The sequence below is a fragment of the Saccopteryx bilineata genome, chromosome 2 (assembly GCF_036850765.1).
Source record: "Saccopteryx bilineata isolate mSacBil1 chromosome 2, mSacBil1_pri_phased_curated, whole genome shotgun sequence".
In the NCBI taxonomy this organism is placed as follows: domain Eukaryota; kingdom Metazoa; phylum Chordata; class Mammalia; order Chiroptera; family Emballonuridae; genus Saccopteryx; species Saccopteryx bilineata.
In genome coordinates, this window is record NC_089491.1 from 263476052 (window position 1) to 263491129 (window position 15078).

General features: G+C 45.1%; 2 protein-coding genes across 5 annotated transcripts in view; one reads left to right on the forward strand and one right to left on the reverse strand.

Annotated features, from left to right (window-relative positions):
• Nucleotides 1-15078, forward strand: part of POP5 (POP5 homolog, ribonuclease P/MRP subunit) — a 49591-nt gene that overhangs the window by 16212 nt on the left and 18301 nt on the right. The gene's annotated exons all lie outside the window — the stretch shown is intronic.
• RNF10 (ring finger protein 10) overlaps nucleotides 1-15078 on the reverse strand; it is a 37723-nt gene that overhangs the window by 12195 nt on the left and 10450 nt on the right. For all 3 annotated transcript variants that reach the window (XM_066260391.1, XM_066260392.1, XM_066260390.1), the window contains exons 2-6: nucleotides 9599-9798; nucleotides 4575-4774; nucleotides 2906-2996; nucleotides 1518-1702; nucleotides 1302-1438 (exon numbers count right to left, since the gene is read on the reverse strand). In XM_066260391.1, coding sequence (XP_066116488.1) covers nucleotides 1302-1438; nucleotides 1518-1702; nucleotides 2906-2996; nucleotides 4575-4774; nucleotides 9599-9798 — 813 coding nt within the window. The remainder of the gene's footprint in view (nucleotides 1-1301; nucleotides 1439-1517; nucleotides 1703-2905; nucleotides 2997-4574; nucleotides 4775-9598; nucleotides 9799-15078) is intronic.

The window sequence follows — 15078 nt, forward strand, 5'->3', positions numbered from 1 at the left end:
TTTAAGTGCAATACTTGGCCTGCCGGCTTCCCCGCTGCTCCCATCACACTCACGCAATAACTGGCCCCACCTCTGTCCGTGTGTGCCCTCAGGTGACCTCCCTGGAGCAGGCACACACAGCACCCCCCAGCACCCAGGGGCCAGCAGTCCTGGCTGTACCTGGGGAGTGGGGATGAGGCTGGGGATTCCCCACCTTCATGATGAATGTACTGACGAGCCGAGGCAGCAATGCTCCCACCACACCCCACTAACCTCCACACCCCTATTCCGCGCAATAAACAACAGCATTGGCACCAAAAAAAAAAAAAAAAAAAAATTTTTTTTTTTTAAATAAAAAGATATTGTCAGCCCTGGCCAGTTTGCTCAGTGGTAAAGCATCAGCGCAGCACATGAACTTCCCAGATTCCATTCTGTCATGACACACAGGAGAAGAGACCATCTGCATCTCCACTCCTCCCCCTTCTCTTCTCTCTCTTCATCCTCCTGCAGCCATGGCTTGATAGGTTAGAGCAAACTGGCCCCAGGCGCTGAGGATTGCTCCAAGGAGACTTCATTTTAGGTGCTAAAAATAGCTCGGTTGGAAGCATGGCCCCAGATGGGGGTTGCTGGATGAATTTCGGTTGGGGCACATGCTATTTCCCCTCCTCTCACTTGGAAAAGAAGAAAAAAAAAAAGATAATGTCTATTTTCGTTTAAAGTTTTAAAAGTTTTGGAAGTTTTCACTTAGTTCTTCAAATCCATCAGGAATTGATTTTTATGAATGGTAATATAATAGGGATCTACTTTTATTCTTTTCTCTGTAAGAGGAGTCAATTCTTTCAATATATTTAGTGAGAAAGCTCTTTTGCCCAGAGACTGAAATGCCACTGTAATGCAATTCTAGTTTCTACAGGGAATACAACCCCTTGGACTTTCCCCACTGTAGGCACTTACCACACTATATAGCCTAACTGCCTGGCTATCAGTCTTATCTCTTCTACTGAATGGAATCTCCAAGAACAGGCACAGTGCCAGATACTATTCAACAAAGCCTTGTAAAATAAAAAATTAAAATACATATAACTGAACCAAACTTGAAACCAAGAGTTAAGCCACTCTGCAAACTCTACCCTAACCTACTAGAATCCTGTAAATATTTGGAAATGCTAGAAATTGCATGCCCAAAGGCTAAATTTCTCATTTTAATGTATGTGTTGCCAAAGTGAGAGCACCAAAAGCTAAATTTCTGACAGAGAAAGACATTCAATAGCCTTGACAGGTGTATCCAGGGCTAAATGCCCCCCAAAATTAACCAAACTCACCTCCTAGATGAATAGGATGGTCTACATTCATCCATTTGGATTTGGGCAAGGCCACCAACACCCCTTTCTCCCTCTTCATCAGCTGCATCGTAATGGTATCACCAACAACATACTGACGAGATTCTGTGGCAACAACACTGTAACATGGACATTTAGATGTAGCAGGACAAGGAGTTAACAGACTGGGGTCTAATCTAATAAATACCTCCATCTCACCTCTTGAGATCCTTCTTATGCACAGAACTGTAACAGATGGGGCATTTACTCCAGGTCTTCTCACTCAGTGAAAGATAGTGCAGGATGCAAGCCCAGCAGAAGATGTGTCCACAACGGGTTATCTTGGCTGCAGTTGGTGGATATAGGCATATTGGGCAAGATGGCACTTCATGGCTACAAATACGCTGAAACAAAATGCCGTCATAAGTTACACAGCTTTCAGAATTAACTAGGGATTGTCAAAGGTAAAGGCTCTCCTCTCCCATCCCCATACATCTCTACTCAACCTTCATACAACTCCATTAAAATTGTTCAACAATGCAAGTTATAAGTATGATAGCACTTTAAGTAAATCATAAAGAAAAACATAATGGTTTAATATAATAACTACATAACAGGTATTCTGGGGGTTCTATAATAGCAAAGGGAAAAAATAACAAAAATCAATATATGATCCTATTTACAAAAAGAAGATTTATATGTACACACAAAGGCCTAAAAAGGGTCTAGAGTCATGTAATTTCCAACACAGGAGTCAATGAAACTTTCACTTTATATGGACCTCTTTTTTTTGTAAACCAATGAACACAAAATTTAAGTTTCATAGGCTTTATGTCTTGCTCAGATAATTTAATGAATTTTCGCAGTAACAGGAGTCCAGGCTTAGGGGCCTATCATTCTCAAAGGTATATATTTTATATCTTATAACCTAGGACAGCAAGGGGTTACCAGCACTTATAATTTCAATAGAAAACAAATATAGCTTGACCTGTGGTGGCATAGTGGAATGCTAAGGTTGCTGGTTCAAGACTCTGGTCTTACCCGGTCAAGACACATACAAGAAGCAACTGCAAGTTGATGCTTCCCACTCCTCCCTCCCTCCTGCCTTTCTCTCTCTCTGCTCTAAAATCAGTAAATAAAATCTTAAAAAAGAAAACGGACATAGCAGTGGCTTGGACAAAAGTACGTATATATGATGTGGCTCATTCACCAGCCACAAGGCTGAGGGCTGATTTGACACTGATTACTACAAATGGCTATCAATGAAGCAATGTCCATGTAATAAGTCCACCCTGGGTCAAGAGTGTAACCAGAGCCCCTCATGTATTCCCCTGGTTACTTCTTCCCAGGAGAAAGGAGGTAGTAGATAGCACTGCTTTCATACCTTCAGCTCAGGCTCTCCAACTCCCCAGTCCTGCGAGTGAGTGCCAATTAGAGCACACAAAATGAACTCCAGAAGAAAGCAGGACTGATCTCTGGGAATGTCCTCAGTAAGGCCGTGCAGAAAAGGATAGTGGCAGTGAACCCAGCCAAGAGCTCTGTGTCACTATTCCTTTCTTTAGTTCTCTCTCCCACTAACAGCTTATAAACTTAGCTGATATACTCACCACTTGTTCCACAAAGTCCCAATTGACTAAGGTATCAGGATCAGCAAAGTGAACTGTGTAGTCTTGGTCTTCAGACACCACAAATTGGCAGCTAGAAATAGGAAGACAAGGAAAAGGCAGACTGTCAGAAGCCACCAACAAGCTCTCAGCAGAGACTCACCTCTACACTTAGAAATCAAATGCAGGCCATTAGCAGCCATGGTTTGGGAAGCACTCAACTCAGTTCTGAGCCCTGGCTCTGGAGGAAATCCAAAGACTCAGTGGGTGGAAGTCTAAATCCACAAGCTCTGTTTTTTCTGCTTTTAAGCCCAGCCAAGCACCCTGTAGGCCTCCCCTGAACTAAAATTAACCCAGACTGTGGCTCCATCAAGCAGTAGGAAACCAGAGTGTTCCCTCACCCCCAGAAACCCTGGAGCATAGCTAGTCTTCAAGGTAGTAGAAAAGGCTGCTCTCAATAACTTGAGTACCAGTTTATATAAAGTACTAAATGGTTATTTGCATCTAGAGCCAAAGCTAAATCTTCTTACATTATAACCAACACCACATTCAAGAAAAAAGGGAATCAGTATTTAAGCAAATGTATGCCAAGTTCTCCACTTGTCATTCAATTCTCCCTTAAGTAACCTTTGCTCCTCTATAGAGGAGAAGCTGAATATCAAAGTGGTTAAGTAAACTGCCCACAATCGAAGGTCAGAACAAGATTTAAATCTGAGTCCAATTCCAAAGCAAATACTTTTACTACTTCATCATGATACTAAGGCATTACTTAATTTTAGCATGTATTTTTTTTTTTTCTGTATTTTTCTGAAGCCGGAAAGGGGGAGAGACAGTCAGACTCCCGCATGCGCCGGACCGGGATCCACCCGGCACGCCCACCAGGGGGCGACACTGCCCACCAGGGGATGATGCTCTGCCCCTCCGGGGTGGTCGCTCTGTTGAGACCAGAGCCACTCCAGCGCCTGGGGCAGAGCCAAGGATGGCACTTCTCCTGTGTGCCCTGGCCGGAAATCGAACCCGGGACTTCTGCATGCCAGGCCGACGCTCTACCACTGAGCCAATCGGCCAGGGCCAGAATGTATTTTTTAAGCATTATATTTTTTTTTTTAGTGTAAGATATTTATTTATTATTTTTTTACAGAGACAGAGAGAGAGTCAGAGAGAGGGATAGATATGGACAGACAGACAGGAACAGAGACAGATGAGAAGCATCAATCATTAGTTTTTCTTTGCGAGACCTTAGTTGTTCATTGATTGCTTTCTCATATGTGCCTTGACTGCGGGCCTTCAGCAGACCGAGTAACCCCTTGCTCGAGCCAGCAATCTTGGTTCCAAGCTGGTGAGCTTTTGCTCAAATCAGATGAGCCCACGCTCAAGCTGGCGACCTCAGGGTCTCAAACCTGGGTCCTTCCGCATCCCAGTCTGACGCTCTATCCACTGCACCACTGCCTGGTCAGGCAACATTATAGTCTTTTAAGCACCAAGGGTGTTCACTTGGAAAATGAATTTTCAACACTTGCCAAAAGAAAAAGAGAAAAGAAAAAAAAAGGGAAAAGGAACTAGATCAACTTCCTTCCTGCCTCTCTCTCACAGTAGTTTAAAAGGAGTTTCTTCTCAGCACAACTGCCCAGAAACTCAATTTCACTTTCCTCCTAAGAGTAGCCATACTCACTTGGCCTGTAAAAAGAGTTCCTTGTTAAAAGGCTTATGCCCCCACTTGTTCCTTTTCCCCCAGCTGCCATGTCCACTGCCTTCAAAGTGACCCGCCTGGCCACGGGGTTCAAAAGTGAAATTCAACAAGTGGTTCAGGTTGATCTTCTTTGGACCAGAAAACTGGGCAGGGCTAAACTCTGCCCGTTGAGCCTCTGCTACCTAGAAAGAATGAAAATGAATCAGAGCATTTCAATTAAGATGATAATAATTTACAGCAGAAACCAGCACAATCCCTCCTTTCATAACTTAAACAAAACATAGGCTTGGCCCTGGCCAGGTAGTTCAGTTGGTTAGACAGTCATCCTCAATATGACATAGTTGCAGGTTTGATCCCCAGCCAGGGCACATATAAGAATCAATGCATACGTAAGAGGAACAATAAATCAATGTTTCTCTCTCTCTCCCCTTTCCTCTTGCTCTCTAAAATTAAAACAAACAAAAAATCATAGGCTTAAAGTACACAATCATTTTGGAGGTGGTAATGCAAAAGGTCTACCTAAGATCTAGATGGAAGTGGAAAGGGGAAAAAGAGCTCTTAACATACAATTACTTAAACCAGTGTACGGCAAACCGCAGCTCGCAAGCCACATGTAGCTGTTTGGCCCCTTGAGTGGGGCTCTTCCACAAAATACCATGTGCGGGCGCTACCTTGATAAGGAATGTACCTACCTATGTAGTTTAAGGGTTTTTTTTGTTTTGTTTTTTTCTATGTAGTTTAAATTTAAAAAATTTGGCTCTCAAAAGAAATTTCAGTCGTTGTGCTGTTGATATTTGGCTCTGTTGACTAATGAGTTTGCCAACCACTGAACTGTTTCATCTGCCCTAAGTGGCAATTAGCCATTAAATGACAAATTAACTTCTTTAGCTACACTGAAGCACAAAAATTTATTTACTAGATTAATCTTTTCACAATCCCATAGGACTCCTACACTTTCACTCTTGTTAGCTACTTCTTTGGTTTGTTTCTGGCAAAAGCAAGTCTGTGGAACTACACACTGGAGGTAGCTTGTAGGCAAGCTGCTAACTGCCATAGGCTCAGGATCCTGCCAGAGACCTCTTATCTAAGACACATACTGCTATTCAATATTAATTAAAACTGACAGAATTAGAACATGTAGGCAGACTTAGCTCTTGGTCCTGAAATAAACCCAATCAGCAGACTCAGAAACAATTTAGAAAGGGGCAGGAAACATGAAAAACACCACCACCCACCAAAACAATCCCATTAGCAAATTTATGCTGTAAATTCTCCAAACTTAAACTCTCTCTTGACTTCACACTCCCTTCAAACCACTACCTCACCTCTCTGCTCTCCTTAGAGCAGCAGTTCTCAGGTTCTCAACCGATGGCTTTAGGTGACCCCTGTGTTTTGGTTGTTAGACCCCCGCCAGGGTCGCGACCCACAGGTTGAGAACCGCTGCCTTAGAGCAAAGCCAGTAGAAAGTACTGCCTGAACTTGCCTTTCTCCTTAAATCTATGCCAACCAGGTTGTCCTCACCATGCCACCAAAGCAGCTCAAGGCCAACAACCTACCATCACATTTTCAAATCTAATGGCAACATTCAGTCCTAATCATACTCAGATTATCAGCATCATAGAACAAAACTGATCACTTTCTCCAAATGGCTTTCAACTCTTTTCCTCCCTTTTCGTTGGTTCCTTATCATTAATCTGACTCAGGGCTCAGTCCTTGAATCCAGTCAGCTTTTTGCAACATCCACTTCCTAAATGACCTCTTAGTTCCACAGTGGTAAACACCAACTGCATGGACAGCCCTCCACCCTTCAATTCCAGACTCAGTCAATGACCTAATTCTACTTAGAGATTTAAAAGAAATTACAACACAAATACATTTCCAAAACGAAGTTCTTTATCTCAAAACATCCCCCCAAAACCCTGTACTCCTTTTGAAATCGTTCCCATTTAGCAAATGGTACTTGAACTGGGATACTGCCAAAAACATCCTTCATTCATTTCCCTGCTCAGACCACATACCTAACATATTAAAAAATCTGACCACCTTTCACCACCATCACTGTTTCAAAGCTTCCTTTGCTCTCACCAGTAATTGCTTAATAGCTCCTAACTAGTCTCCCTGCTTCTACTCTCCCCTTTAAAACTCCAAGTCATACAAATGAAGAAAAACAAACAAAACCTCCAAGTCAGATTACCTTATGTCTCTTCTCAAACCCCACATTAGCTTATCTTTCTGAACAAAAGCCAAAGTCCTCAAGGGCCCACGTGATCTGACCCCTCTCTCCCATTATCTGATTTCATTTCCTACTTCTCCTCCACTCACAGTAGTGACTTGCTTTACCTCAAACACACCAAAAACAGTGCCACCTCTGCACTCTTGCACTTGTTATTCCTTCCAGCTAAGACACTCTTCCTCAAACTTATATGGTGTGGTTGTTCCCTTGCTTCATTCAGGACTCTAATCAAAACTCACCTCCTCTGAGAAGCTTTCCTCAGCTACCTTCTAAAACTGTATTCCTTGCCCTGGCCAGTTAGCTTAGTCAGATAGTGTGTTTTTCAGAAACACTAGGGTGGCGGGTTTGATCCCTGGTCAGGGCCCATACAGGAAGCAACCAACGAGTGCACAACTAAGTGGAACAACAAATGAATGCTTCTCTCTCTCTCCCCCTAAAATCAATATATATTGATTTGTCCCATTACCTCTCAGTTTATTTTTAAATTCACAAAGCACTTACCATCAGATTTATTATACAATTGTTTATTTAATGTCTCCCCAAACTAGAATATAAGCTCCTGAAAGAATGTTCCACCTGATGTTGTACTGCAGACTCCTAAATGGTATCTGGTGCCCAGCAGAAGGCAAGGAGTAAATTTCTGGTGAATGAATGCTTGCATGAGTGTATCTATTAAATCTGTCCTATTCTATAATGGTGACATAGTATGAAACATTCAACACAGCAGGATAATTTATTTAACCAGTCCCTTGGCGATGGCAGCTGGTTGTTTCCTAAATTTTGTAACTACAAACAATGCTGCAGTGAACTCTCTTCTATGTAAGTCTTTATGTCCTTAAAGAAGAATATCAAAGAAAACTTCTAAAATCATAGTATCTATGACTAAAAACATGGCATTTTACATTTTGCTAGATAGTACTGGGCAAATGTCATTGATTAATTAATGTCATTTTATCACCTAAATATTCCAAAGAAAACTTGTAATTCAAGAGTGATAATAAAAGGACAATATAGGCCCTGGCCTGTTGGCTGAGTGGTAGAGCATCTGCCCAGCGTGTGGGTGTCCTGGGGTCAACATCTGGTTAGAGCCTGACCAGGCGGTGACGCAGTGGATAGAGTGTCGGACTGGGATGCGGAGGACCCAGGTTCAAGACCCCGAGGTCGTCAGCTTGAGCGAGAGCTTATCTGGCTTGAGCAAAAAGAGCTCACCAGCTTGAACCCAAGGTTGCTGGCTTGAGCAAGGGGTTGCTCCGCCTGCTGAAGACCCACGGTCAAGGCACATATGAGAAAGCAATCAATAAACAACTAAGGTATCAAAATGAATAACTGATGATTGATGCTTCTCATCTCTCTCCGTTCCTGTCTGTCTGTCCCTATCTATCCCTCTCTCTGACTCTCTGTCTCTGCAAAAAATAATAATAATAATAATTAATAATAATAAAAAAATACCTGGTCTGAGCACACAGGAGAAGCAACAATCTACCTCTCCACCCCTCCCCCATCCCCTTCTTTCTCTCTCTTCCCCTCCCACAGCCATGGCTCAATTAGTTCAAGCGCATAGATCCCAACATTGAGGGTGGCTCAGTGGAGCAGACTGCCTCAGGCACTAAAAATAACTAAGTTGCAAACACGGCCCAAGATGGGCAGAGCATAGGTCCCAGACAGGGGATGCCAGGTAGATCCTGGTCGGGGCACATGCCGGAATCTATCTCTCCTCCTCTCACTTGGAAAAAAAAGGGAAAAAAAGGACTATACAGCCTGACCAGGTGGTGGTGCAGTGGATAGAGTGTCGACCTGGGATGCTGAGGACCCAGGTTCAAATCCCTTAGCTCACTGGCTGGAGCCCAGTCTCATCTGGCTTGAGCATGGGCTCACCAACTTGAGCGCAAGGTTGCCAGCTTGAGCGTGAGATCATGGATATGATCACATGGTCGCTGGCTTAAGCTTAAGTTCATTGGCTTCAATAAGGGGTTGGTCACTGGCTCAGCATCCTGGTCAAAGGATATATGAGAAAGCAATCAATGAACAACTCAAGTGCCGCAACTACCAGTTGATGCTTCTCATTTCTCTCCATTCCTGTCTGTCTGTCCGTATCTCTCTCTCTCTCTCTCTCTCTCTCTTGCAATAAAAAGGGGGGGGGGGGGGTATCCAGGTATCCCAAATTTGCTATAGTTTTTTATAATTTTTCACAATTCATAATTATGATATCATCTTCCTTCAAGCAAATTTTCATAACCTTCAAGGGAAAAAGGAGGACAAGTTCTAAACCCAGTTAATCTTCAACTATTCAACACTGTTTTTTTGTATTTTTCTGAAGTTGGAAACGGGGAGGCAGTCAGACAGACTCCCGCATGCGCCAGACCCAGATCCACCAAGCATGCCCACCAGGGGGCGATACTCTGCCCATCTGGGGCGTTGCTTCTCTGCACCCGGAGCCATTCTAATGCCTGAGGTGGAGGCCAACGAGCCATCCTCAGCGCCCAGGGCCAACTTTGCTTCCATGGAGCCTTGACTGTGGGAGGGGAAGAGAGAGACAGAGAGAAAAGAGAGAGGGAAGGGTGGAGAAGCAGATGGGCGCTTCTCCTGTGTGCCCTGGCCAAGAATCAAACCCAGGACTTCTACATGCCGGGCCGATGCTCTACCACTGAGCAAACCAGCCAGCACCTAATCAACAGTTTTACTTTCTATTCACCTCTTGCTCCCCTACTCCCAACTTTTGATAAACTAGAAAAAAAAATTCAGACCTCATGCTTATGCTCTAGAAAGAACATACCTCATCTCGTCTTCCACCATTAAAAGAAGAGCTAAAGAGTTTGCTGCTGCTGCCACCACCCCTTTGAGGAGGCATCTTATTAAAAGTTTTGCTTTTCTGTGAATTGGAGCGACGGGACTGGTTGCTAAAATTTTCATTTTTGGGGCAGGAAGGTTCATGTTTGCGATTATAACGCTTGGATCCGCTTGAGTTCTTTCCATCTAAAAGCAAGAAACACAAAAGAATTAGTTGAGAAAAAATATATATATATACTTGGCCAATTGCTCTCAACCTCCCAACAAAATTGTGCTTAAACAAGGGTAAATAGGGGCTGCCCTGTCTGTGACGTAGCCACTCTGTCTCACTGCTTCACTAATAAAACTTTCTACTTTTAACCTCTTTTTAAAAAAGGTAAATGGGCCCTTCCACGACCTCCAAGAATTCTGGATTTGGGCCAGAGCATTAGTGCCTTGGGCAAAACATCATATAGTAAGGTTAAGGTACTTTGTTTTTTTGTTGTTGTTGTTCCGTGAGAGACACAGAAAGACAGAGAGAGGGACAGATAGGGTCAAACAGGAAGGGAGAGAGATGAGAAGTATCAATTCTTCGTGCAGCTCCTTAGTTGTATATTGACTGCTTTCTCATATGTGCCTTGATGGGAGGGGGGGTCCAGCAGAATAACTGACCCCTTGCTCAAGCCAGTGACCTTGGGCTTCAAAGCAGCGACCTTGGGCAAGCCAGAGACCATGGGGTCATGTTTATGATCCCACACTCAAGCCAGAGACCCTGTGCTCAAGCTTGTGAGCCCGCACACAAGCAGGCGACCCCAGGGTTTCGAACTTGGGTCCTCTACTCTATCCACTTCGCCACCGCCTGGTCAGGCTTGTTGTTATTTTTTTTTTTTAGAGAGAAGAGAGGGAGAGAGAGAGAGAGAGAGAGAAAGAGAGAGAGAGAGAAGGGGGAAGGAGCTGGAAGCATCAACTCCCTTATGTGCCTTGACCAGGCAAGCCCAGGGTTTCGAACCAGCGACCTCAGCATTTCCAGGTCGACGCTTTATCCACTGCGCCATCACAGGTCAGGCCTTGTTGTTATTTTTTTAATGATGAAACCTAAAGGGTCCCTCCCTCAGGACAAATACTAGATAAATTAAACCACACAGAGTCTCACTCAGTCCATGTCTTTCTGTTTTACAGAACTAACCACTGCTCTTGCAAAAGTCCACTCAAACAAACTAACAGGAAAAGGAACAGCCTTTATATATATAAAAAATATCTATATTAGGTAAAAGTACTCTACTGTGACAGGATAGAAGATATTTTTTCCTTAAATTACTACAGCATTGCCCTGGCCGGTTGGCTCAGTGGTAGAGCGTCGGCCTAGCGTGCGGAGGACCCGGGTTCGATTCCCGGCCAGGGCACACAGGAGAAGCGCCCATTTGCTTCTCCACCCCTCCGCCGCACCTTCCTCTCTGTCTCTCTCTTCCCCTCCCGCAGCCGAGGCTCCATTGGAGCAGGGATGGCCCGGGTGCTGGGGATGGCTCTGTGGCCTCTGCCTCAGGCGCTAGAGTGGCTCTGGTCGCAACATGGCGATGCCCAGGATGGGCAGAGCATCGCCCCCTGGTGGGCAGAGCATCGCCCCTGGTGGGCGTGCTGGGTGGATCCTGGTTGGGCACATGCGGGAGTCTGTCTGACTATCTCTCCCTGTTTCCAGCTTCAGAAAAATGGAAAAAAAAAAAAAGAAAAAAAAATTACAGCATTGCTAGATTCTATACTGCAACAGCTTGTGAGAGCTATTGACAAAAAAAGTTGAACTCTAAGAGCATATTAGATCAATATGAGTTATACCCTTTTAAAAAATATTTCCAGATTTTTTCTCCAATTGTAAAAATATGTTAAATTTTGCCTGACCAGGTGGTGGCGCAGTGGATAGAGTGTCGGACTGGGACGCAGAGGACCCAGGTTCGAGACCCTTAGGTCACCAGCTTGAGCGCGGGCTCATCTGGCTTGAAGCAAAAAAAAAAAAAGAAAATAAAAGCTCACCAGCTTGGACCCAAGGTCACTGGCTCAACGAAGGAGTTACTCGATCTGCTAAAGGCCCACGGTCAAGGCACACATGAGAAAGCAATTAATGAACAACTAACTAAAGTGTCGCAACAGCAACAAAAAACTGACGATTGACACTTCTCATCTCTCTCAGTTCCTGTCTGTCTGTCCCTATCTATCCCTCTCTCTGACTCTCTGTCCTTGTAAAAAAAAAAAAAAAAAAAAAAGAATGTTAAATTTTGAAATCCAGAATAATAATTTACATTACCAGTACTCATACCAACCTATAAAGTATTTAATTTCCTTTGACTGCCCATTTTACCCATGTGCCACACACACATCTTCCACAAAATGACAGGTATACAAGATATACTGTCTTCTACCTATTACTCCATGACTATTTTCATGCATCCATCATCTTCAAAAGCATGACTGTTTACCATACACTTATAAAATAATATAACCAACGCCCTACTGCTGTATATTTTGCTAGTTTAATATAGTATGGGGAGCCACTTTTTACAGAGGCCCATTTGTATGATTATGTCAAATGAAATTTCAAAATGGAATTAGCAGATCAGATATAATCATTAAAGCCTTTTACACATCTACAAGTTGCTTTCTAAAACCATTATACCAATTTACTTATATTCTAACACTGTAAGAATGTCTAATTCACTACAATCTTTTTTTTTTTTACAGAGACAGAGAGAGAGAGTCAGAGAGAGGGATAGATAGGGACAGACAGGAACGGAGAGAGACAAGAAGCATCAATCATCAGTTTTTTGTTACAACACCTTAGTTGTTCATTGTTGCTTTCTCATATGTGCCTTGACCGGAGGGGGGGGGCTACAGCAGACCGAGTAACCCCTTGCTTGAGCCCGCAACCTTAGATCCAAGCTGGTGTGCTTTGCTCAAACCAGATGAGCCCATGCTCAAGCTAGCGACCTCGGGGTTTCGAATCTGGATCTTCCGCATCCCAGTCCAACGCTCTGTCCACTGCGCCAGGACTCCCGCATGCGCCCGACCAGGATCCACCCAGCACCCACCAGGGGGTGATGCTCTGTCAGGACCAGAGCCACTCCAGCGCCTGGGGCAGAGGCCAAGGAGCCATCCCCAACGCCCGAGCCATCTTGCTCCAATGGAGCCTCGCTGCGGGAGGGGAAGAGAGAGACAGAGAGGAAGGAGAGGGGGAGGGGTGGAGAAGCAGATGGGCGCTTCTCCTGTGTGCTCTGGCCGGAAATCGAACCCAGGACCCCTGCACGCCAGGCCGACGCTCTACTACTGAGCCAACCGGCCAGGGCCAGGCACTACAATCTTTTTTTTTTTTTTTTTGTATTGTTCTGAAGCTGGAAATTGGGAGAGACAGTCAGACAGACTCCCGCATGCGCCCGACCGGGATCCACCCGGCATGCCTACCAGGGGCGACGCTCTGCCCCTCTGCTCCTCCGGGGCGGCGCTCTGCCAAGACCAGAGCCACTCTAGCGCCTGGGGCAGAGGCCAAGAGCCATCCCCAGCGCCCGGGCCATCTTTGCTCCAATGGAGCCTTGGCTGCGGGAGGGGAAGAGAGAGACAGAGAGGAAGGAGGGTGGGGGGTGGAGAAGCAAGTGGGCGCTTCTCCTATGTGCCCTGGCCGGGAATTGAACCCGGGTCCCCCCCACGCCAGGCCGACGCTCTACCGCTGAGCCAACCGGCCAGGGCCCAGGCACTACAATCTTGATAATACTGAGTCGAATAAATTTTGTTAAATTGAATGGTCAAAATAACTTTATTTTTAATTTTAATTTCTCTGATGACTAGCAACAAACACTTCTTCAATCTGCTAACCATTTATATTTTGTGTGAAGAGCTTGTTTGAATTTTTTTTTTTTTTTTTTTTGTATTTTTCTGAAGCTGGAAACGGGGAGAGACAGTCAGACAGACTCCCGAATACACCCGACTGGGATCCACCCGGAACACCCACCAGGGGCGATGCTCTGCCCCTCCGGGCGTCGCTCTGTTACCACCGGAGCCACTCTAGTGCCTGGGGCAGAGGCCAAGGAGCCATCCCCAGCGCCCGGGCCATCCATCTTTGCTCCAATGGAGCCTCGGCTGCGGGAGAGGAAGAGAGAGACAGAGAGAATGGAGAGGGGGAGGGGTGGAGAGGGGGAGGGGTGGAGAAGCAGATGGGCGCTTCTCCTGTGTGCCCTGGCCGGGAATCGAACCCGGGACCTCTGCACGCCAGGCCGACGCTCTACCACTGAGCCAACCGGCCAGGGCCTTGCTTGAATTCTTTATCCAATTTTTTTCCACTGAGGAGCTAAACTCCATAGATTATTTTACCCCAAATTGAACAAAAAACCCTCGCCAGACTTTTTTTTTTTTTTTTTGTATTTTTTTTAAGTTGGAAACGGGGAGGCAGTCACACAGACTCCGCATGTGCCTGACCAGGATCCACCCGGCATGCCCACCAGGGAGCGATGCTCTGCCCATCTGGGGCATTGCTCTGTTGCAACCAGAGCCATTCTAGCGCCTGAGGCAGAGGTCATAGAGCCATCCCCAGCGCCCGGGCCATCTTTGCTCCAATGGAGCCTTGGCTGCGGGAGGAGAAGAGAGAGACAGAGAGGAAGGAGAGGGGGAGGGGTGGAGAAGAAGATGGGCGCTTCTCCTGTGTGCCCTAGCCGGGAATCGAACCCAGGACTCCTGCACGCTAGGCCGACGCTCTACCACTGAGCCAACCGGCCAGGGCCCTCGCCAGATATATTTAACATGTGCCAAAGTTTACCAGCTTAAAAAAAAAGTAAGCCTGACCAGGTGGTGGCGCAGTGGATAGAGCGTCGGACTGGAATGCGGAAGACCCAGGTTTGAGACCCCAAGGTCGCCAGCTTGAGCACGGGCTCATCTGGTTTGAGCAAAGCTCACCAGCTTGGACCCAGGTCGCTGGCTTGAGCAAGGGGTTAGTCGGTCTGCTGAAGGCCCATGGTCAAGGCACATATGAGAAAGTAATTAATGAACAACTAACTAAAGTGTCACAACAAAAAACTGATGATTGATGCTTCTCATCTCTCTCCATTCCTGTCTGTCCCTATCTATCTCTCTGTCTCCGTTAAAAAAAAAAAAGGTAAAATAAAACCTATCTGGAGAACCATTCACAACTAAGTAAAGGTGCAAGAGATCTCCAAATTAGTCTTAGAATATAAAAAAGAGTAATTAATTAACATTCTTGTCCTTTCGCTCATTCCATGCTGCCTTATTTCAACATAGAAATCTGACCATATCAAGTCTGCATACTAACTTAATGGCTTTAAAAGCAAAACCTTAGAGAGAATGGAAAATGAAGGACTTTTAATGAAGAAATCCATTAGGTTACCCTCCAACTTGAAGGGACTGGTGGTTTACAAAGTCAAAAGAATTCTGCATGAGCCTCAGAAACTCAAGTTTCTTCCCCAAAATATATAGCCTTAATTCCATTTATGTTAA